The sequence below is a fragment of the Cryptotermes secundus genome, unplaced genomic scaffold, assembly GCF_002891405.2.
Source record: "Cryptotermes secundus unplaced genomic scaffold, Csec_1.0 scaffold477, whole genome shotgun sequence".
NCBI lineage: Eukaryota > Metazoa > Arthropoda > Insecta > Blattodea > Kalotermitidae > Cryptotermes > Cryptotermes secundus.
This window is the reverse complement of record NW_019720168.1, coordinates 332017-357914: the sequence shown is the minus strand read 5'-3', so window position 1 is coordinate 357914 and position 25898 is coordinate 332017. Positions and strand designations below refer to the sequence as shown.

General features: G+C 44.7%; 1 protein-coding gene across 4 annotated transcripts in view; it reads right to left on the bottom strand.

Annotated features, from left to right (window-relative positions):
- Positions 1 to 25898, bottom strand: part of LOC111867333 (plexin A3) — a 478840-nt gene that overhangs the window by 220279 nt on the left and 232663 nt on the right. For all 4 annotated transcript variants that reach the window (XM_023857101.2, XM_023857095.2, XM_023857114.2 and 1 more), the window contains exon 3: positions 21017 to 21199. In XM_023857101.2, the coding sequence (XP_023712869.1) occupies positions 21017 to 21199 (183 nt within the window). The remainder of the gene's footprint in view (positions 1 to 21016; positions 21200 to 25898) is intronic.

Below are 25898 nucleotides of genomic sequence, written 5' to 3'. Positions count from 1 at the left end.
CCTGGCTCGCAGAGCGGATGGACTTCACAATAACAGATTCCCTTCAATGCAGTGGCAATTCTTCCTTATTCCAAATAGAATGAAGTCAGTTTATGGATCTCAGAACGTGACGTTTTACCTCCTGCTTGGATCAGGTCTGTTAAAATCTGATCAATACTCAGTGATGTATACAATTTCGGGTTCTCCATGGCAACCAACCTAACAATACCTTGCCGCATATACGTATGGCAGCCTGCAGAACTTCATTAACCCCACACGAGTTTCCAACTTCCATCAAGTAGGCTTATTATTGTCACCAATTTTAAAATTAATTTTAGGTTAGCAAAACTCCTTCAAGTAATTTAAATCTCCTTACGAATCTCTGTTTGTGCTTTCTGTATTTCTGTTCTGTTTATTCAAAGCTCATTCATTCTTTTATATACTCGTTTCAAATTCCACTAGTTTCAAGTCTTGATTACATCCATTCATGCAACCATTACATTTCAGACTGTTTCTTTGATCTAATAACTGAGATCACTGTTCGTCAAACCACTGTTTACGCTGCCTGAACTCGCAATAAGCCTTCTACCTCTATGGCTCATTTTCTGACACACTCCCTAACACCTTCAAAGCACCTTTTGAAGCCCACATTATCATCCAAGTTTTCCAAAACTGCAAACCTATTTGAGAATTGAACGTGATACTGTTAACTTCTGAAGATTGTCTTTCCATATGAAACTTCTGGGTTTTAATTTTTTTTTTAATGCTAGTGAGGTGGGACTTCGTACTGCGGCCACTTTTGGCCTATTGTAACAGCCCCAGATGACAGGTGAGGGTGACTGTGATGCAATTGGTGGAATGAAGATTGGCAGGGGAAACCGAAGTACTCGAAGAAAACCTGCCCCAGCGCCACTTTGTCCACCATAAATCCCACTTGACCAGACTCGGGATCGAATCCGGGCCGCCGCGGTGGGAAGCCAGCGGCTAACCGCTTGAGCGATGGCGCGGCCCTTACTTCTGCGTTGATCGCTTCATGACGGACAGTGCCTGTCGAAACTCGGAAATCAACAGACTCACAGTACTACAGTCAGCTCCTATGACACAAAGAGAAAAGGTAAAACTATCCCTGTAAGAGACCGTGGAGGCCAAAATCAGCTCACAGATGGTAGCGAGGCCGCAGAACTACGCACCGGCCGCCTTTTACCCACAGGAAAATTCCTGGTACTCATTTCTGTCAGAGCCTGAGTCGACCCCAGAGCTATAGTGCGGCTGGAAGGATTAGGTTAATTGAAAAATCCAACGATCTCATCAGGAATAGAACCGGCGACCTTCCGGCTCGTAGCATAGTGCCTCAACCAATTACGCTACTGCATGCCCCCCTCCATGACAGATCGGACATCAATTATACGTGCAATTCATGTTTACAATAAACTGATTATGCGTCTTCCCATCAGGAAAACTGCACATGACGTTCTGAATGTAGCGACGTCGAACACTGCACTCTTGGCATGTGCTTGACTGGAAGAATTTAGTATTCTAAGGCCGATATCATTACAATTTTTACGAAAACTCCCTTTCCCAACTGTCGGTTGGAAAATATCTGTACAGAACCTCTTAACAGAACGTTCGGTGAGATATCTGCGGACTTGATCAGATACATGTCCCCGTTCCTCTTGCAATGCACGTTTAAAAACCGAGATCACAAGACACATTAGCAGGGCCCGGATTTTGATGACCTGAAAATACTTAAAAAATGACCTATAAAATCCAGAAAAATTACCTAAAATATGACACAAAAATGTAATATGCAGGGCCCGGATTTTGATGACCTGAAAATACTTAAAAATAACCTATAAAATCCAGAAAAAAAATACCTAAAATATGACACAAAAATGTAATACGCAGGGCCCGGATTTTGATGACCTGAAAATATTTAAAAAATGACCGAAAAAATCAAGAACAATGACCTAAAGGAGAGAAGAAAGAACACTTCGCTTCCATATTATTAACATTTCAGAAACCATATTATGAAAAATACCCTAAAATGGCCGAAAATGACAAGAAATACCCTTAAAGTCCAAAAAATTACCCCCAAAATGAAAAAATGACCTTAAACCTAAAAATGTAAAAAATAACAAAAAATACCTATAAAATTTACATCTCTGTAACCAGCAGCTCATATCCGAGATTTATACATTTAAGAGCATCGCACAGGATACAAGGAAAAAAAAGGTGACATGTCATCAAAATCCGGGCCCTGCTCATTAGTAACCAGGAACAGAAGATTCTACGGCGCACATATGAGAGTAAGAGCCAATCACAGTGGCAGAACCGTCTAAGGCATGAACTGTCTTCGCTCTCACGAACGCTAGGATCGTGGGTTCGAAACCCACTCGAGGCATGGATGGTTGTGTGCGTTATTCTGGTTTTGTGTTGTCCTGTGTGTATGCAGCGACCCTACGACGGGCTGATCCCCCGTCCAATGCCCAACAAAATGACTGTGGAGCCATAGAGAGATAGATATGGGGGTAACTCTCGTAGCACAGTGCCTCAACCAACTACGTTACCGCGTGACCCAGAAGTTGTAGCTTAATCAGCAAATTCATTGTTAATCTTTCAATAAGTTTAACTTGCAGAAGCTTTTGATATCCCACGTTCCAAATATCGTGCCTATTTTCCGTTCCTATCGGTCGATATTCACGTCCGTGACCATGTTTATCGTTCCCTAAGCTTCTTTTCCTTTGCCGTAAGGACTTTCAAACCTCCCATACAACCGCCAAGCTGCAGGACAGCCCGTATCCGCTGTCCGTCACTGCTTACTCGCAGATGTCCTCTAAATGTAGGCTATCTGCACACAGGAGAGCATAAACATACAATAAACGCACTCAGATATCCATGCCCAAAGTGGGATTCTAATCCATGATCCCAGTGTTTGGGCGGGGCCACTGCCCGGCCACTTGACATGAACACCCCGCTTCCTAATCTCCCCACAATCATATCTGCGTTATACGTTTTAGTAAGGGCCCTCAACATCAGATGGCATCCGTGCCTGAGTCCATGCTTCCGCAGACTGCTGTGAGGCTGCTCACGCACTGATGTTACAGCAGCCTTACGAGCAATTTCTGATGCGGTTTCCAAGAGCTCTGGGTCTAAATTAGATTGCTGTTTAATTAAATGGAGTTGGCATGACAGCCGTAAGCAATAGGGGCACGGAAGTCACAGAGTGGACAATCAATAAAAACAAAGGTTACAAACTGATACTGGGTCTGATTTTATTACGTTTCTGATCACGGCCGCTAACCGAAGTTAACATTTTTGTGGGTGTTTTCCCCACCCCTGTTCAAAGGCGTGAAATGGCCGCGCTTTGTGATGTATGTCATGCGACTTCGATAACAATAGACTTAATTAGGGGCTTACCATGTCAAGGCAAATATTCGGGCCCGACAGAATTAACCTGTCGGTGGCCGTTGACTTCACGTGAAAATTACATTAATCCAGTATCATAGAATCAATCAAAAATAAACACAAATAAAACTTGTTCTTATATCCCTTGCAAGCTGGTTCAACTTACTCTTTTCCTTACATACTTTCACTTCGACTCCTTTCTGCCGTGATTCTGTTTGTCGGATTGTTCTTGTGGCCGGTACTTTAGCTGGCCACTTAACGACGCTGTCAACATCTAAGCTACAGAGCGTCGGATGACTCGAGTGGAAGTGGCCGTGGCCGTGGCCGTGGCCGAGGTGACATCCCGGCATTTGTCTGAAGGTACCGAGGAAAACCCCAGTCAGAATAGGCTGGTTTCACGGCCAAGATTCGAACCGAGCACATCCCAAATAAAAGTGTTACAGCGTTATCGCTCGGCTTGCTGCTGCTGCTAATCCTCATTGCGAAAAATTCGAAACCCAGACATGTGATCACTTAACCGGGAGCAAGACGTCGTGTCATAGCTCAGGCGGTTAGTCACTGGCGGCCTGGGTTTGAGCCCCGGTGATGTGAGTGGCATTGGGGAAGGTTTTCTCCGAGTAGTTCGGTTTCCCTTGTAAATTCTCATTCCACCGACTGCTCCACAACCACCATCATCTACCATCCGGACCTGGTACAATAGGCCAGTTAGTGGCCGACGTACCAAGTGGACTCAGTCTCGTACCACCCCAAGGAACTAAGAAAAATCTAGAACCAACCAAAAGCAGACATACTACTGGCATATGGTTCTTGCGCCGAAACATTCTCGTATTCGGTGTATCCTGGGAAAAAGAAATGCCTAATATGCATTACAAGATACTGTGGCAACATCGTATGAAAACAGGCAGCTTCCTCTTTCCTTTTGCGACAGGTGCTTCTCGTTCTCTTCGTGCCCCGTTGTCACAGGCATGCGTTTAATGAAGACTATATTATTCTCCGTTCCGTTCACATCACGAATAGGTTCCATATCGATTTTGCTGTTATTTGCAGACCGAGTGAGACGGACTCCCTTGGTACTGTGGCCTTAAGTGAGTCCACAGTACCAGCCCCTCATGATAGATGAGTGTGGAGCGTTGGTAGAATGTTAACTGGCAGGGGAAACCGAAATGCTCGGGGAAGAACCAGCCCCAGTTCCACTCTGCCAATCACAAATCTCACATGACCTACAGTGAAATCGGACCCAAGCCTCAATGGTGGAAGGCCTTAGCTGCATTCAATATCAGTTACGTATTTCGGCACCAAGGCGAAATCATTTCAATACATGTAATCGTAATTTATAATTTACTGCTGACGTGCACACGCCAAGATTAAACGACAGTTGAGTTCGTCACGGTGGTGATTATGTGACGCCGTATAGTCTGGCAGATCGTTACCATTCTTTTTGTGGAACCTGCTACCTTTAGTCGTCTGCTCTGAAAATGGAGACACCAGGTTTCTCCTATCGCTTTCACAAGGCTACACGACGTTACATAACAACAATCTTCAAAGTGACTTTTAATGAAATACTGTCACGTGTAGGGGTGACTTTTAAGACGGGGTTTTGATTGAATGATTGGATTTATTGCATATTACACACTGACAACGCGGGACTATAGGTAATAATACAGTGCTACTGCTTTCTACACTCACTTTCCACACGCACTAGGATTCTCAGTCTTCACTAGTCGTATCTTGACAATCCTGAAGTCTTCTTATCACAATCTAATTCATTTCTTGCCATTTCTGCAGGTGCCAATTCCGAAGCGTCAAGCGATCTTCTTTGTCCCTTTATAACTCTTCGGCACGGACCCCACAGAACACAACGTCTTCTGTTGTTAAAGAGGCGTGTTTACAGCTCCGTTGCCTAGCAACAGACCTCTTTCTTTGCACGCGTACGCCTCGAGGGAACGTGTTTATTGAGTCGTTGCGTAACTATACGTAGTCAGTTCTAGCAACATCAGCAGTTTCAGATACTTCCGGCAGTCCACATCCCGTCATTGGGGGCCCTGCTGCGGGTTCAGTATGCCCTAATTCCACAAGCTGGCATATCCTGGTCACAAGGACGATGACAGTGACCTCAATTTCGGGGCAAGCGAAAGTTTCAGTCTTGTAGTATTTCACGTTCCTACTATAGGAACTTTGTTACAAATGCTTCCGTCGAGTTTACAAATCATTAACTCATATACCAGCTCCTCATCAGAGTCAAAGGGCATAAAAAAAAAGTTTTAAACTAGTTTCACGGGGGCTCTCCCTGGCTGTTCTCTTCTTCCTTCTGAGAGTTTTCCGCCACAAACTATCGGGAATTCTTCGTGCGGAAAATAAGTTCTTTTTCTTTTCTCTCTCACATGCAAGAAATGAGTTGGAGGCAGGCAGGTACTTTCCTTCAGTTTTGAATAATAAAAAAGTAATGTCACTATTTACAGTTGCTGTAGCTGATGACACGCCATGAGAGCTCTACTGATAACAAAAACACTTGACAGAATTACGACTGCATCAAAGAGAAAGCTACCTTCCCTTATTTGAATGTTGCGCCGAGTTCAATACCAGGCCCTTATTCATCAACATATCAGTAACGCTCAATAGCAGTAGTTCATACAACTCGTACCTGTGCCTGGGCAAGTTTTCTCGGATTTGTTTCATTTTACTTCTCACTCTTTTCATAAGTTGAATGCCACAAGCCCCGGCACCAAATAAACTTCAACGTATAAGTCCCACAATTAATCATTAGTTAATACGCACATGAACAACTTCATGGAGCAGAATCGTTCTTCACAAGGCAAAGAGCTCCTCTGCTACCGTAGCGGTTGCTCGCGTCTTACAGGAGTGTTCAAAAGAAGCCTCCACCGTTCCCTATTGTGACATGACGCCCGAAAGCCAGAATAGTGAAGTTACAATAGATGATTATTACTAGGCAACGACTCGGTAAACACATTCCCGCAGCAACGAATACCCAAGCAACAATCGAGTAACTTCCGTTGCTATGCAACGGCGCCTTCCCCACGAGAGAGAGGGTGTTTTATGCATGGTCCATACAAAGTGGTTATAAAGGAGAGTTCAGTTGGGTGGAGTTTCGAGACGACAACGAAAAGACTTCGTGTGTGATGTGAAGTGACAGTGGGACTAAAGATTCCGTTGCCAGGATACGACTAATGAAGACTGAGAGCCTTAGTACTTGTGTAAGGGTTAATTATAAAGTGTACAGATCGGCAATGGCGCTGTGATTGCCTGTAGTCCCCAGTTGTGTGTATAAGGTGTCAATAAATCCAACCCAGGACCCGTCCTGTAAGTCACGCAAACCCACCCCTACACACGACAGTATACTCAACCAGCTGACACCAGCCCATATCGCCACACACCATTCTCTTATGATGCGATTTAACATTATCCTCCTGTCAACATCCAATGATCCCGTCAACGCTCCAAGCCCTGTCCAACATTTCGCAGCACGGTGGTACTTTCCGATGAGAAAATAATTAGTTCCCGCCTAACTTTCAAGCTAGAAGAACACACTTTGTCCGCAGTCCGCGATTTCTTGCTTAACTGATCTGCAACGAGCATCCACATCTAGAGACTTCTCCTCGATATGCAACCAAGAGGATGCATAATGCTGTGGTGGCAAGGCTCTCGGACAGAACGAGCCCCAGTGTCACTGTATCCACTGCAACTGCCACATGGTCTGCCCTGGGATCTGACGCGAGCCTCCGCGGCGAGAAACCGGTCAACTGGACTACGTCACGGCCTAAATTGTATTTAGCTCTGGTTAAATGTTTCGGTGGCCGGTCACGGTAGCCGAGCGGTCTAAGGCATGAACTGTCTTCGCTCGCTCGGAAACCGAGATCGTGGGTTCGGATCTGTTTCCTGTGAGGTACGAACTGAATTCTTATATATTATTCTTATACACTGCCGGTCACTGTAGCCGAGCGGTCTAAGGCATGAACTGTCTTCGCTCGCTTGGAAACCGGGATCGTGGGTTCAAATCCCACTCAGGGCATGGATGTTTAGTTTGTGTGTGTTTTTCTGTGTTTGTGTACAGGTAGAGGCCTTTCGACGATCTGATCACTCGCCCAAAGAGTCCTACCGAATGTGTAAGATCTAGAAAAACAGAAGTGAACGGAGAAGTTCATGGAGGTAGGCCTAGGCCCACTGGGGCTGCAGTGCCAAGGAAAAAAAAACATGTTTCGGGGCCACATCATCCCAGTAGATGTAACCATAATTACGAGTTCCAAGTCAGCATAAACGCCTACATTAAACGAATACACAACTAATCTCGCCCCTTTAAAATGACATTTCTGAAACATCTGCAGCCTATGTAACTCTCGGTCCCCTTTTCAATATGGAATTACCTTGAACTCTGCCTACGCGTGACCTTGTATTATAAACAGGGTAATACACTCATAGAAAATTTTGTTTTTAAACAAACTTAATGCCAGGAACAGAGAAAATTGCATGAAAAGTGTCAACACTGTTAACATCTCAGAGGTCATCGAGCCTGGGGAATGAGTCGCGAAATTTGACTGTGTGGACCGGAAGGCAGGAATATGACACGAGCTACTACAAACAAGGAGGGACATGGCCAGCAAGCCAGTCCGTGTCCAACTGCAAACGTTCTTACAACTACTGCAAGTACCACCTATCTACTCCAAATATTTACGAGGGCGCGATTGTGGACAGTGGACTCCGGCCAAACCAATACGAGTATAACGTACGGTCAGGCCGCGCCAGAGCTCAAGCGGTTAGTCGCTGGCTTCCCATCGCGGCGGCCCGGATTCGATCTCGGATCTGGTCAAGTGGGATTTGTGGTGGACAAAGTGGCGCTGGGGCAGGTTTTCTCCGAGTACTTCGGTTTTCCCTGCCAATCTTAATTCCACCAATTGCTCCACAATCGCCTTCACCTATCATCTGAGGATGGTACAATAGGCCAGAAGTGGCCGCAGTACAAGGGACTTAGTCCCACCCCACTAGCAATAAAAAAAATATATATAACGTACGGTTAGGGACTTCCCATGGATCAGTGCAGCTCGGTAACACCGAGGCCAAGTACAGACCGACTTTGACTACGTAGCAGCAGGAGAGGGACTGGTCAGTTATCGTGTCCTGCGTCACGGCACAAGTTCTATGCCTTTATGGGGTTTCTGTACACTTTGGGGAATAACAATTACCACCAATTCAGAACCGTTGCCCAAAAACCATGCTAAGATAAGTGAACCTCAGGCCGTGTCCCATTAGCAGGGGCAGCAGAGTCGATGTATCGACTGGCTGCGTGTTGGATGGCCGAGGGGTCAAGTTCGAGTGCCGGCTGGGGCAAGATATTTCTCCTCTCCACGTCGTCCAGACCGGTCTGGACCCCACCAGCCTCCTAACCAATGGGTACCGGGGGTGACTTTCCGGGGGTAATGCGGCAAGGCTGTGAACTTGACCACTCACCTCCAACTACAGTCGAAGTCAAGAATACGTCTTCACGGCGTAGTGCGTATCAGTTACGCAAAGGGGCAAATTTACCTTTACCAAGCCCCGCCCCAGTAACGGCACACTGTCCCCGTCATGCTGCTGTTAACACGTACTATTTGCACATTCTCAGCGCAAACCAACACACACAAACATTTCCAATGGTATGTTTCACGTCCTCATTGCTGCAATTTCGTCTCGTCAACTGTACTCATTTACTTTTCAGACCGTAGTGAATGAAGACAATGGGATTATCTTATAATTTCGACACGGTGCAACAACCAGAAGACTACAAGGAATATGGACCATGATGAAAATCTCAAGCCGTCGTGACTGACCACAGACGGTTTCCGAGTCGCTGGGAAGTACTGCAACAATATTTGGTGATTTCAAAAGCTACAGCATTATGTAATTCTCCTTCGCAACGACCACTGTGGTACTGTCTTTTGGAGGCCACTTTCGTTAACGATCCATAAATAAGGCTAAGACCAACCGAACACTACTTTTCCAACCACAAACAGGTACAGGCTGATCAAATGCAAAAAAAAAGGCGAAGTTGTTCCTGTACTTAACTAAGCACTATGCCATGAAATCGTATGGGGGAGTGGATAGACAGATCCACATATTCTTGCCCTCGGCACTAGTTTGAGTTGAGCGGTCAGCTTCACGTCCCGGCCGCTTTAGCCCCCCCCCCGGGAAAGCGCCCCAGATACCCACTGGATAAAAGTTGGGTGAACCCAGAGCCGGTCTAGAAGACACAGAGAAGTGAACGTCGAACCCTGGGCCGTCCAGATCGTATCCAGTCGCTATACACAATGAAATTATCTTACATATTTTTTAAGTAATTTTATGTCTTAGCTTAACGACTCTACTTATATTAATACATAAAAACATAAATATTTTACATTTTTCTTAAATTAATTTCACACAGAATGTAGCCTGTCAAACCGCTCTCCTATTCAAGACCTCTTTACTATTTCACGATAATTATCTTCATAGCAATATGATTTATGCCGAAACACACAACAGATGGTTATTTTTTTTAATATTTTTCCCCTCTGATCAACATTTACCTAAACATCTAAACACGTATACTATGTAAACCAGCGATTAAAATGACGTTAACGCTACTGAATTTGAACAAATAAAAAAAATCACGAGACGAGTCAGGAAATTCCAGCAGTCGAAGTGAAGGGGAGGAAATGGATTTAAATAGCTTGAAATCTGCGAAACAGGCACGTAAGCGGGGTGTTGGTTAACGTACATCGATTCCAGTAATTTTACAACTGAGACAGACCAAAAAGAAAAAAAAATGTACTTTCATGATACACAAGTGATAACTACGGCCATTTGCAAATGTATTCGGTTCGCGAAAACTGCTAGACTGTTTAAACCAAAGCCAATAGGGCTACGGTTTCGTAAAGAATTCATAAAAAATTCAACATGCCGGTAGTATACCTGAAAAATCATTCTCACAAGTATTATTCTCTGCTGCATTCATACAAGAACCGCCTGCTCTTTCGGATAGGTAACAAGAATACCATCCGAAAGGCTCCCAAGTCCTGCTTCCCACACACGGTAATGACAACTGAACCAATTACAAACTTATGAGGAAGAGTGATTCACAGCAGCAAACTAAAGCACCACTACACCATGTGGGCTGCAATGGGCTTCATTCACAGCAATCAACACTTGTGACGCTATTCAACACACAAAAGCGAATCAAGATTTAAACGACTTGACCTCTTCTTTAATTAATCTGACCACAAGAAAACGTGGTCAGATGTCATAGTTGGCCAACCCATGCACTCCTCGCTGGATCCAACGGTCTGGAAAGATTAGGCCGTGTGCTCTGCAATGCTAGCAAACCAACTAAGAGCTCTGGTCGGCTTGACCTGCCACACGTACCCATACAGAACTGAAACCCCCGAGGCTTTACGCTTTTTCTTTGTCTCTTCATACGAATTCGAGGTCCTTGAAAGATGATACGAAATCATCATTCTTCAGTTCTGTGAAATCCCTCTCGAGGCCTAGAATTTCTTATTGGATGCCAAATTACCACAGCAGTAAATTACTGCCTTTGTTTCCTTTTATGGATTTTCGACTGAATGTTGTGTTATTTAACAGCGCTATTTCGACTGAAATGTTCATACATTTGTCAAATAAACTAGGATTACGATCAACCTTGAAAAAACTGGTAAGAATTTGAAAGCCGATCATAGTGGTTACGCGGTCTAACGCATGAACCGTCTTCGCCCATTCTAACACTGGGGTTGTGAGTTCGAATCCCATTCGAGGCATGGATGTCTGTGTGCGTTTATTCTGTGTGTACGTAGCGGCCCTGCGCCGGGCTGACCCTCGTCCAATAAGTCCTACCGACTGTGTATAGATTAAAAACCGAAAAAGTGGCCAATATCCAAACTGGGCTCTATAGCCACAGAAAAGAAAAGGTGGGGAAAAAAAAAGAATTTGATATCAGGGAGTCATGCGTATTTCGAACTACTATCATGGAATTTTCACGAAAGGACTGAGGAAAAACACGAAAAATATCACTCAGAAACGCCGATAACCTGGTCCAGATTCCAATCTTGTCCCCTCAAATATAAATATACATCAAACAGCTTGGTGCCTTGCTTTAACCATACTATCAACTGAAAAACTCACCGGTATATACTCGGAAGTTGCGTGAAGAATTACAGAGATGCGGTCTAGGCATAACAAGGCGTTCGCTTGGAGGAGTTGTAGATAACCCAAGGTACAGCAGGGCCTCTCGCTAAATTTCGAAGAGGGAATGTTCCAAACACGACGCAGCAACACTAACCATCCCACGCAATGGGCGGTGAATGTCTATTACTTTACGCAGTTCGTGCTCTTTGCTGGGCATACATTTTTAAGTGTGTCGTAACGTAAGTAGTCATTTACTAGGGGTTGGAACAAAACGCCGCAAGGTCGCTGATGTATGCGCTTAATCATTCATTCTTGTGGCAAAATTCACAGCTGGAAAGTGGGGCGTGTACATTCGGTGCGAACATTTTGTCAACTTAAGGGTCACGGTTCAGCCTTGATGGTATGCTTAGTTACCAGACGCTACAGCGCTGTGACAGGCTGCGGCATTTGTGACTCTCGGATCGGTGAAAGAAGAGTTTTCTCCGAGTACTTCGGTTTCCCCTGCCAATTCTCATTCCACCGACTGTTCAACACGCATCATCTATCATCATGGGCTGGTAAAATATGCCTATTAGTGGCCGACGTACAAAGTGGTCTGAGACTCACCCCACTCTAAGAAACAAAAAAAAATTGAGGAACAAAATTACATGGGAAGAAAACCACGCCTAAGTATTCACGGAAATTATTTTCCTCTAAGTTTTACGTTTCCTTTTCCGATATAGTTTATTAAAAACAATTTCAGGTCACACGGCATTTCGCTCTTAGGCCCCCCATACACACACAGTTTGGCCTTCCGATCGACCTTACAGGCAAAACTGTGACAGTTTACCCCCTCCCTTTCCTCCCCATACACGCGCAGACAAAGCGGCAGGCTACATGCCACAATCACGGTCTTCCAGCCTATAATGTTGAGTCACACACGTCACGTGCTAAGGTCCTGCAGGCAGAACTGACGGACTGACGGGTTTCCCACACGCCAACAGTCCAAACGATTGGCCGGCCGGCCGCACCACACACGTCAGTTTTGCCTCTCAGTCTTCAACTGTGCAGGCCGAACTGGAAGCCAAACTGTGTGTGTATGGGGGCCCTAAGGGGTGGGGCCCAGAGAACTGAGTCACGGTTGTTGCTGAGGTGATGTACGCAGCGGCTGCAGCAGTGGCAATGGCGACTCTGCTAATGCAATATTTCAAATTGCAGCTGACCAATGAAACTGAAGAGAAACAACAAAACTGAATAATCTTTTAAAAATTTTAATACTTATGGTCTGCATTCCACGTTTCGAGCGATCCCGTTCTTTGTTTTAGCTCCAATTTTACAGCGGCAGGGAAGGTTATGGGCTAAGCGTGTATTCAGAAAAATCTACTAAGCACGACGTGTTTATTCTGCATTTCAAATAACGGGGGTCCTTTCCCAGGGGTCTCGCTGTAGACTGGTTGGTCCAGATAGCAAGACGGAGCCACTAACATGACTTCTTTTACATTTTTTATCAATTTATGCCCCACCTCATTATTTCGCAAAACTTTACAACGTCCCAGACGTCTTTAGGCTAAAAGTGTTATATAATGTATCATTTATTTATGTCAGGTTCATAATTTTTCTTGTTCCCCATTAAATTTTGCAAAACCCGGAATTATAACCGAAGAGTTTCGATTTATTACAAACCATTTAAGTCTCCATATATTAAATTTGTCGGCGATGGTCGGCTTACCTGTTTCATGAGTCTTTTCCCTTGCTTCGATATGACCAAATATCGATTACGAACCATCACAGCCAACAGAGCATAGAAGAATGTGTAATGCGCACACTTTAGCTCCCCCATCTATCAATTAAAAGAAGATCAATCTGTCATCCCTTACGAAGAAGTCAAAGTGCGTTTATATGCATCGCGATAAGGAGCTCAAGGCTGGGATGATATAGGCTAATTTATCAGCCTGCGGTGGGACACAGGGACTGACTCGGCCTTACAGTACTGGATGACATTCTACTATTCAAGAGAAAGACGTGCAGTCATGTAGGCAAGCCAGGTGCCAGACAGAAGGAAAACGGATGGATGGATATAAATGGACAGGTACATGGATACACGGATACAAAGATACATGTGGCTGAGTGGATAGATACACTACACAGAGGGGAAGATAGATAGATAGATAAATAAATAAATAGATAGATGGTTGACAGATAGAATGACGGTGCCATTGCTCAAGCGGTTAGTCGCTGGCTTCCCACCGCGGCGGCCCGGGTTCGATCCCGGGTCTGGTCAAGTGGGATTTGTTGTGGACAAAGTGGCGCTGGGGCAGGTTTTCTCCGAGTACTTCGGTTTCCCCTGCCAATCTTCATTCCACCAACTGCTCCACAATCACCTTCACCTATCATCTGGGGTTGGTACAATAGGCCAGAAGTGGCCGCAGTACAAGGGACTTAGTCCCACCCCACTAGTAATAAAAAAATAGATAAGATAGATAGATAGAACTGAGGTTCATTGCGGCTCTCCTGTTCCTCTACGTAGATATCTTAAGGAGGCTACGGTAGCTTTCGCGTCATGTCTCAACTACGAGCAACAATCATGTGACGTGACGTAACATAGCCAAATCAAATTGACAAATATTCCAGGGCCAGTACAGAGAGACATTATGACCGGCGTTGCCCTAGACAGCTATCCAACATATGACTTCAAGATTCCTTCCAGGGGCTAACGACTTCGCAACAGACATTAACATCCTCGTCTCCTTTAGTTTGTGGTGACCTCAAGCAACTGCAGCAAATATAATTTGCCTCTTTCCATCAATGGCGTATACATCCCCCAGGGAAGATGGAGCAATTAGGATCAGTGTCTGAAGTAATGAAATTCAACGCGACATGTTCGATCCAGACGCGCCTGTAACATGGCTTGTTTTAAAATGATTGGACGAGTCATGAGCCACTCACACTGTGCACACTCTGGTCGGAGATTTCTCAATTTCATCACCATCCACCGCTTCCGCCAAACTCCCATATCTACTCACTACCCCTCACCCACTTCTCTCTTTACAACAGGGAGGCAGAGGATATACCGTATTTACGCATGTATAGGCCGCACATTTTTTGCCAAAAATTCAAGAGGAAATCTGGGGTGCGGCTTATATTCGAAATATTCGAAATCACACTTCATTAAAAAAATATATTCATAATTAGTAATACAGGGTGTTCTACTCCTGAAATAATATTCCAAGAAAATTATTTTTTCTATAATTTGTCTGAAAATTGTGCTGCGGCCTATACATGCGTAAATACGGTATGCAAGAAGTGTGAAAACGGAAAGTTTTATTAGACACATAATCGACTTCTCAGTCACTAAGAATGAATGGCAGGGGCATAAAGGAATGTTCTTCCGACGTAATAAATAAAACGCAAAAACCGAAGACGCCAAAACCTTAAGGTGAAAAACTCGTAACGTGCTATAAAATTGGGGGGGGGGTTCATGATTCAGGTTCTTAAATACGGTGCAGGCTTAAACCATATAATTTTAACATAATATCGGTACAATATGACACAGCGTTGAGCCGACCTGTAACGATGGCTTGAAATGTGTAATTTTAACAGTACGTCGGTATTATCTGATGCACTGTTCAGCTGACCTGTAACGATCGTTTTGAAGTATACAATTTTTACGCTGTGGCACGCGGTAGCGTAGCTGGTTGAGGGGCTATGCTACAAGCCGGAAGGTCGCGGGTTCGAGTCCCGATGAGGTCACTGAATTTAATTTTCAATTTACCTAATCCTTCCAGCCGCACTATGGCCCCGGGGTCAACTCAGTTTCTAACAGAAATGAATACGAGGAATATTCCTCGGGGTAAACAGTGGCCGGCGCGTAAGACTGACAACCATACCGTCATCAATGAGCCGACTGTCTAAAAAATGTGGGGCCCTCAACATCTCACAACGCTATGGGACTCCACGGCCTGTTACAGGGCTAGCTTTACTTTTTTTTACACTACATCAGTACAATTTGCCAGAGAGTTATGCCGGCCTGTAACGATGGCCGAAGGATCCGATATACTGAAGAACGCAACGAAGACAACGTAGAATATGTGAGGTTCTTAGAGCGGAGACTGAAGTCACTAAGGTGCGGTTATCTTGCGATTACAGAAGAGAGAAATATATTAAACTGAAATCTTAGCATTACGATTTAATTACTTAAATCCCTTTCCTCAGAGGAATAATATGGTTACATGCATCTTTCTTCTCCACAGGTTCTGATAATACTTAGTACGGACTGGACCCGCCAACACTCTACTTTGAAACGCTATGCTTCAACCAGCGCTGACCACGCAACGCCCTCTATCCGCCAAAGTTGGCACTAACTTCTCCGACAAGCGGCGGTCGCTCGTTCGGTATAGTTCGCTTTCGAACTAAAAGCCACGGAGATTTCTTATATACAGTGTGACGTGGAAGGCGCAACGCTCGTTAAACACACACTACCCCGCGGTGACGTAACAGAGGACACCGCGGTTGCTACGCAGCAATAAACAACTCTCGGCAGCGTTGCCCAGCAACGACTTTGTAAACACGGCGTCATGCAACAGGGGATCCCGTGCAACGACTGTTACTAGGCAATCGGTAAACACGACGTTACGCAACAGTCGTACCTATCACGTAACTGTTTTCTGTGTTGTCCGTGCCGAGCCTAAATAAGGAGCAGCGAACACCCGACGTCTCGTCAGAGAGGGCGCCCCAAATGAGCAGGACAGTAACTTTCATATAAGAAAAAAAAAGAAAGAAAGAAAGAAAGAAAATCTGGTCATGAGCCCCAGTCGGGGCTCGACACCAAGACAGACAGACTGACGGACTGTCAGTCGCAATGTGACTTGGACTTGGATTTCAGTAGTGACTGAGTAGTGAGTATTGAGTAACCAGTCAGTTTCAATCTAGCAGTCGCTGAGTCGGGTTGTATCGAGTGCATGGCAGTAACTACAGCAGAAGTATTTGTGAAACTGCAGATGGCACTAGTTGTAAAACTGTTAATTGTATAAGTGTAGGAGCGAGTAGAATAAATTCACTATATTCAATATGGCGTGAAGTTATTTGTCGCGTGACATACCAAACACGTGACAATTTGGTGTCAGAATTAGTTTACGAACTTAAAACACGCTTCGACGAATAGTTGACATACCCAACACGTGACCAGAGCCGAATGTGCTGCGTTCTAGCTTCGTATCTGGGAAGCCTGGATTCAAATATCTGCCCGGCGACAGGGAACGAAGACTTCCATGGTTTTTCTCAGTCCCTGCAAGCAAATTCCGAAGAGGTTGTGTCCAATACTGCCATGACCGCTTCAATCCACGGCTTCTCCAATTCTGTATTCATTAATCGTCTTACCATTCAGCATAATACAGTCCGGGCTACTGAACGTCATCAAATAAACATAAAGAAATCAGCGTGTAAAACTAAAAGCTATGATATTTATTTGCTTTATTCATCGCTGTTACTTAACTACAACGTGCGTACCTCAGACTGATGCCATTTTGTATTACGATTAATGAACGATGAATATGAAATGACGGGAAGTGGTAGTGCCCTATTTCAAGGTACTATTCGTACATTCGCCTGGAGGTAGTTAGGAAAACACCCGCCCAAATTCATTTGCTAACATTCACAGGCATGAAGTTCGCATGAGAAATAAAGCCGGGCTTAGCCAATGTCAAGTTCGTAATTTTGTAATTATCAGAGTTCGTCTTATACTCTGGATTTTCTTCAGACGCTTTCGACATAATGTCTTCTTACTTTATACAATGCATAATTCCAATCGGGTAACTGACAAGCTGCAGAAGGGCTCCGAGACCGTCTATCTCAACGACTACCTACTCTGTAATACATCAGTGTTCCATGATAACGGAAGGAACACAGTTTCGAACAGAACCCGTGGGTCCAGCAGTCAACCATCGAGTTACTAAGTGAAATGCCGTGTGAAAGTCACTTGGTATCATTTGTGAAACGGATGTAAAAATAAATCAAAATGGTGGTCAATTAAAGAAACCAGATTAATGAGGATATTAATTGGTTGGGCCGGCATTGGAACAAGAAGAATCTCTAAGTCCAGCTAACGGATTCAAGGTATCGAACAGTGATGCCAATATTGGCAGCAGGCATGGAGAAGTCTCAAACCATCACATGGTGGCTGAATATGAATGTTTCAATTTCACAGTCTGCTGCCTCTCAAACCGCTCAAAAACAGTTCGCTCCGCTGGGGCTTGCATACAGCATGGAACTGGATGATACGTCAATCACCGGGCCCTCGGTCACATCACCACCCGTCCGGAATTCCAACTGACTTTAGTTCTTCACGAAAATTCACAGCCTTATCAATGTTCACGGGGAAAACGATTCCGTCGACTCGCTCTGGCACACGCAAAACAAACCCACGCGCAATGTGAACAGTCCAGAAGCATGTATGATCTTAAAGTTTGTAGTAGTCTTCTCGGACGCCCGAGATCACGTCACGGAACCTAAGAGAACAGTAATTATGTTACACTAATCCCGACAACAAACCAACCACACCAAATGTTTTGTGACATGATGCCAGAATGGTGACATCAGAATAGATGTCTATTGCTGGGCAACGACTCGGTAAACAAATGACCGAAGCAACGAATACGCAAGCAACAATCGAGTAACTTCCGTTGCTATGTAACGGCTCAGTAAACCGCCTTCCCAACAATACAGAGGTTCTGTTTTCTGCGTGGTCCATGAAAAGTGGTTATAAAGAACGGTTCAGAAGCTGGCAGTGTAGAGCACAGTCGAACTTCCAGGCGTCACACTGCCGGGATATGAGTTTGGGAGCAGAGGAACTGAACTGAGTTGGCAGTTGCAGAATAATGGCAAGAAAGGAATTGGGCTGCGAAAAGAAGACTTCATATGTGATTTAAGTGACAGTAGATTGTTATGAATCCCTTGCCAGGATAGGGTACTAAAGACTGAGAACCCTAGCGCTTGTGAACTGAAACAGCGGTAGAGCTACAATTGCCTGGAGTCTCGCGCTGAATATGAGAGGTGTCAATAAATCCAATAAAAAACCCCGTCTATAGTCACCCCTGCGAGTGACAGTATAGTGTATGAAGTCACCGGTAGATGGTGGCCTATTGTGGGCTCTCACATATATTCGAGATTCTGACCAGTAAATGAAGACTATCCGGAAGTGAAGTTCTGCGTTCAATCCCTTCGAAGGGCCGGGTTTAAACCTTCATACGAGATAAGACACCGTGTTTGAAGTAATATACACACGCTACACGATTTATACCTCATCCTGACAGCCAATTCGCTCGCGTATTTCTATTAATTCAAATAAAATTAATTGTAATACGTCTCCTTTAAGCAACACCAAGCATTCAAGTACTTCCCATGATAGCCTGGGCAGTTATGCTAGCGACAGCGCAGGCTCCTGGTAGGGTCACTCACGTTAGACAGGTAAGATAATCCCGGGTTCTTCAGGTTCGGGGTTGGCGTCAAGCAAACAAGCCCATGACGGAAAATAGTATGGATTCCCAATGGATAATGTACAGAAACGAGTAGGGAAAATGTTACATGGGCAGTGAGTTACGTGTGGCTGGGACATGTCTGCAATTGGTTCAAACAAGGTTGGCTAAAATATTTTTTCTAAGCAGATCAGAAGGTAGAAGAAAAGTGAGAATGCTCACACTGAGATGGCTGCAAGACGCAAACAACGATTTACGTGAGCTAAAAGTGAAGAGTACAGAGGTAAGAGGCACCTAAAGAACAATTTACGTGAGCTAAAAGTGAAGAGAACAGAGGTAAGAGGCATCTGCTGTAAATGGGATTATTAAAAAAGAGTAAAAGCTATCCCTGTAACAGGCCATGGAGGCCCATAGGGTTGTGAGACGTCGAGGCTCTCACATTTTCTCTTGACAATCGACTCACAGATGGCGGTAAGGTTGTCAGCCTTAAGCGCCGGCCGCCATTTACCCCACAGGATTCCCGTTACTCATTTTTGTTAGAGACCCAGCGCCATAGTGCGGCTGGAAGGATTAGGTAAATTGAAAAAAAAAATCACCTCGTCGGGACTCGAACCCGCGACCTTCCGGCTTGTAGCATAGTGTCTCAACCGACTACCCTACCGTGTGCCCCCCCCCACTAAAAATCAGTAACTAATTCAAAGTAGCCTCACTTCAGCATGAAAATTTCGGAGCACCTCAATAATACGTTTAAACTATTGCACGATCGTAGGTGAATAATCTGAAGAGGAGAGTTTCTTTTGAATTACGGGTTAAAGGTTAAAAAAGTAGAGTTGTCCCTGTATACGGGTGAGAAGTCGAGACGGAACGGCACACAACACTTTGACGGGAAAATCTTAAAAGACAAAAAGGATAACCTAAACGAACACTGAAACGTTATTAACAAAAGAAACAGGGTGTGAGAGTGTCGACTGAAATGAGTGTTCAGGACATGTCCAATCACAACACTCCATACAGGATTTTCCTAGCCATTTGAATAAGTACATACTTTCCAATGAATACCCTGCACAATGGAAGTGGTTACAGCCATGTGCTTTAGTCACCACGTTTTGTAAGAATTCTAAATTTCATGTGATCAGAGGATCCAAAAATTTAAATGAATAAGAACTGATTAATAAGTTGGGAATTCATAATTCCAGGATAAATTTAGTTCTAAACTGTTCACGAGACTTTTGAGTTGTCAATTAACACAAAATGACATTACATACAACCACATTTTGAGAAATGTTATTTTGTAAGATTTGAGATTTCAAGGCGGTGTCTATTAAGAATGCCGACTTCTGGGATGTGGCGCCGTGTACATCTTGTGTGACCGACGTTTCGGAGGAACGTAACGCCTCCATCTTCAGGGTAGAAAAATCCGCGAGCGAGGAACCAGCGTGAGCAGTGGCTGCAGTCAGTTTCGACTGGTGACTTAATCTGCGACGACCTGTTCACGCTGGTTCCTCGCTTGCGGATTTTTCTATCCTGAAGACGGAAGCGATACGTTCCTCCGAAACGTACATATGCTATCGTCGAGTTAAATTCTAAGCTGAATAATGCTCGTCAAATAAACCGATGCATAATGATGAAATCCAACTGTTCCAAAGCACTCCTTTAATATGCTGCATGCCGATGACCAAGAATCACACAGGTCAGGGTTGTCCAACTGGCGGCATGGGGGCCGGTATTCCCCAAAATACGAGTTAACGACTGACCGAAAAAGAAACTTCTAAAGAAAATTGCGAGTTTTTGCATGTAACATTGTAATAAATTAAATTTAAATTATTATTTTTGAGCCTTACGGTTCCAGTACTCATTTGTATGCTTCTACTTACATACGTCTTATCAGTACAGGGCAAATGTGTGTATATGAAGGGGAAATGCTGCATATTTTTATCACGCCGCCAGAAGTAGGGAGCAATCCAGCCCTTAAACATGCCGCAGTACTTCTTTACCGCTGCAATTAGTACCACAATAATTCCCGTGGACCAACATACCTTCTTGAGATGGCCGTTGGCTGTGCCGAGGAAGACGACGGTGTAGTCGCCCGTGGAAGTGGCGGCCACGGCTGTCAGATGGGAGCCGAACACAAGCACGGGCACTGCAGCAATGGGCTGCTCACCCCCCAGCGGCGTGTTAACATCAAGGCCGCAGAAATCCTCTCCTATCGTTTGCAGCTTCTGTAACATACAATCAGTTTCACTTCATTTAATTACTGCACACAACACGCTTCAACTGCAGCTGCTGGAAGCTGTGAATAGTCTGAAGTAATATCGCTAGCAATCCCACTCGACTGTGTCAGTGGCCCTTCCCACACATCGCAACGGCCACGTGTGTTAATTTAATTAATCCGTGAACTAGACGCCATCTGAGATCATCTGGCATATATTTCGTACTACAAGTAATAAAATTACGTACGATTGATCGATTCACTTATGTTCGACATTAATGATCAACAAGGCGCAAGCCTGACGATTGTGTGGCGCACGATAAGTAATTTGGTGAATGTACAGTCACTTATGGCGAAATTTCAGTGTTCTTATCAGCTTGCAAAATTTATTTTGCGTGTTTGGTGATGTCACGGACTTACACTAACCATATAAACCGTTTTCAAACACGAATTCACAGTAGAATAAATGTTAAATCTCTAAATCAAGCATTATTGGCGAGTTATAAATGCAATATGCTGGCGATCTGAAAATTAAAAGTGTACATTTTTTTCGAGCATTGACTATATATAAAAGTAAGCCAACTGTCTTGGGACGTTCCAGAGCTTGGAAATAAAAAACTTCTGGCTGACAGGAGGGCTATGTGGGATAAACTCTCGGTGCACTGCCCCTCTGCAGTCAAACGAATCAAAATTGACTTTAAACTGATTTCGGCATCCACGCTTTCTTGAGGTGGGGAGAGCCTGGAGATTTCTGTAGCCTGTTCTGCTGCTCTGTCATAGAGTCATGCCGCAATACATCCCCACTTATTAGTATGTTCAGACGCTCATTATTCTCATAGATTCGTTGCAAAAGTCAGTGCAAATTTCCTTCCTTCGCTGCAGTTGGTTATTGGTGTAATTCTTGGGCACTAATTCTGCACCATCATTCCTCATCGCCAAACTTTCCACCAAAATCAAACGTACGGTCTCTATACTGATATCCAGTTCTGCAATCGTGACAGTAAGGCGTCGGCCATTCCCCATCAGCGTTCTCACATTTTCAACATTCTGTTCCGATTTTGAGAACCGCCTGACTACAGATCCAGAGGTCCCGGGTTCCATTTCCGGGGCTACCATATTTTCTGAGAAGTAGTAGGTCTGGAATAGGGTCCACTCAGCCTCGTAGGGATAACTGAGGAGCTATTTCAAGGAAATAGCGGCTCCGGTCTAGAAAACCGAGATCAACGGACGTGGGGATCCTTTGCGCTGACCACGCGACACCTTCTATTCGCTAAAGTTAGCACTAACTTCGTCGACAAGCGGCGGTTGCTTGGTCGGTATAGTTCGCTTGCGGACTACAGGCCACGGAGATTTTTTTTTGTAGTCTTATTTCCGATTTCAAATGAATCATCATGTCTCTTAATACGTCGCTGGACGTTAAGGCCGGCTGTCAGTCTCAATTAAGTCCCTTCCTTAGGAAAACCGTTTACCCCATTCAACAATTTGCGCTCTTAGACATAACCTCAACACTTAACAATTCAAAGAATTAGGGTTGGGTTTTCCTAGTATGTACAAGAAGTTCGTGTTCATTCATTGCTGAAAACATTTACTGCCCATTGTCACGATGAGTTATTCAAACACTACTTCAGTTAAAGCACAACCGCTCTGCATTCGTTGTCAAGGCAAGACTGTTATCCTATTGAGTTCACACACGTCCCTGTAAGCGGCACCGCTCGCCATCGGGCAGGGATGCATGCTCCACAGTGATACCAGATTCGTTATATTGTTTTCATTATCTCGTATTTTGTGAAACTGTGACTTTACACTATCCACCAACGGTAATAATACGTAACAGTGCGTTAATTGATGCATTATCTATGGAAAACTCAGTTACAGATGGGAAGTGTCAAATTTTCGTATTGAATTTTCAACATAATTTCACTAGTGAATACAATTACTTGAAATTCTGTACAACCCATACATCACCAATGTCGGCATCAGTGATTTCACTCTTACTTTACGCACATGCCGGGATTATTCACAGGGAATGCAGAAGTCAGTGGATGGCACTAGTTTCAAGAGATCCTTACACAGAGCCCCAGTTGCTTAAGAAACAATCCTGAGGAAGAAGGGTAAATCTCTGATGTCAGCAGAGAAGTTGGGGCTGCGGGAACTTCAAGAGATCCTTACACAGAGCCCCAGTTGCTTAAGAAACAATCCTGAGGAAGAAGGGTAAATCTCTGATGTCAGCAGAGAAGTTGGGGCTGCGGGAACTTCAAGAGATCCTTACACAGAGCCCCAGTTGCTTAAGAAACAATCCTGAGGAAGAAGGGTAAATCTCTGATGTCAGCAGAGAAGTTGAGGCTGCGGGAACTACCGATCCTACTGGCGTTATGCACCTGGCGCCATCTCTTCACAGCAAGAGAGGATGAGACAACATCCTCGAGTCTGTTCAGTTCTGCAGATCCTCAGGCAGAATCTGCCCACGTCAATCATCAAACCGATTAAGAAGCTCTCTGTACTGAAAGAACCTGGGTGCTGAATAATCATCACTTAATCAAGCCACTGGATCTTGTTCTCGGTCGGCAAGGTCAATCCAGCTCCCACACCCTAATCACACGCAAATTAAAATTAGCCACTTGGCGTCCTTGATTTGAATACTCGTGGTTAATGTGACAGAAATCAGTCTCTGAAGATGTGGCTTATAAACTAAGTTCCGTGATATGGGAAATAACACAGTGTTCTGAGCACAAAAAGGTAAAGTTGCCCGTGTTTAATTAATTAAGCACTACGTCAAGACAGCGTATTGGGAAGTGGATGTATGAATCCACATTTCCTTGCTCTCGGCACTAGACGGAGGTAAGTGGTCAGCTTCACGCCCCTGCCGCTTTACCCCCGGGTAAATAGTCCCAGGCAGCCGTTGGATAGCAGGTTGAGTGGGCTCCAGAGCCGGTCAGGACGACGTTGCGACCAGAAAATTCTTGACCATACTGGAATTCAAACTCCGACCCCTCGGTCGTCCAGCCCATAGCCAGTCAGTATACCGAATAAGCTATCCCGGCTCCTTATCATGCGCTGTCAAAATTACCAGCGCGGCCTCACCAAAGAGAAAATGCTTATGTTACGGCAAACAGAAACTGGCTCAAATTCCGACCAGGTCTCCAACTACAGTGGTCGAGATATGTTTGTGTTTGCTCAATGACTCTGTCGAAAGTCGTTATAACACTTCAAAATAGGCCACGACTTCCTACCTGCTACTCATGACATTATGTTTCATTCGATGTAAACTCCGCAGTTGATGCGGAACTATTATAACACACGTCACACACCAACCATTATCCATAATATAGATGTTATAAACTAATCCGGCGTCGACAAGGAAACGCCGTAAATCCGAGACGTAAAGGCCACAACCACCATATCGACCGAAATACTAACGCAGATGTTTCNTGACTCTGTCGAAAGTCGTTATAACACTTCAAAATAGGCCACGACTGCCTACCCGCTACTCATGACATTATGTTTCATTCGATGTAACCTCCGCAGTTGATGCGGAACTATTATAACACACCACACACACCATTATCAATAATATAGATGGCATAAACTAATCCGGCGTCGACAAGGAAAAGCCGTAAATCCGAGACGTAAAGGCCACAACCACCATATCGACCGAAATACTAACTCACATGCTTGACAACGAAGCAGACATGGCGATTATAAACAGTTTTGTGCATTTCCTTGCCTTCTACCACTTCACATAACAAACAGCCGGGCAATGATAGCGTTGCTATATGGCCTAAGTATTAATCCGGCGTTGTGGAACGGACGTGCTGATTTCCCGGTTCAATAAAAAAATGTATCCCCTCTCTGGAGACAGGCGTTGCGGTACGTATCGCCTTGAGCTTTAGCCCCTGCATGTGGGGTGAACAGCCGGTCGAGAGCAAAACGCCTTACATTTGTATTCGGGAGGTGCACGGTTCAAATCTTGGTTGCGACACTAGCTATCCTGAATAACAAAGGTTTTCGAGGTATTTCGCATTCCCTCCAGGCGAATGCAGGAAGAGTATTTCGACTAGGCCACGACCGCTTCCTGAAAAGTCACTTAAAATGAATTATTCAAAATCAGAGTCAGAGTCAGTTTACGACTAGCGGTTTACCGCCATTCTTGGAGACAAGCCCATTGAGGCTCGCTAATAGACTTTTTTTAAATGAACACTTGCGGACATAGTCCTTATGTAACATCCTCTCTGACGAGTGCACGAGTCTGTTGTTTACAACTGCTGCTGGTCTTCGCCAGTGCAGTCAATCTCACGTCCGAATCCCGCGGGATTTATGACATTTTAGGCGGGGGCCACACGAGCGCACAAAATGCGTCCATTGTAACTAACGTACTTTATGGCGGACGTTGCTGAGGACACCACACAGTTGCACAATGCGGTGCGTACTTTTTGTCTGCAATGAAGCCAGAAGAAAGCGTGGCATTCGCCTCTCTTGTTTATTTCTATAAAGGACGTCACGACGTTCGTTACAACAGACGCATTTTGTGCGCTCGTGTGGCCCCAGCCTTACTGTCTCAGATTCGCGACCCTCAACCTGGAGGGCCAGGTCCCCGTATTTATACCCCCACCCCCGGAACAAGGTAGCCCAGTTATACACCCAGACACTGTGTCCCATTTTCGTTGCCTCCTAGGACTCGCAGGGCTACGGTGGAGGTATTCGACCCCGCC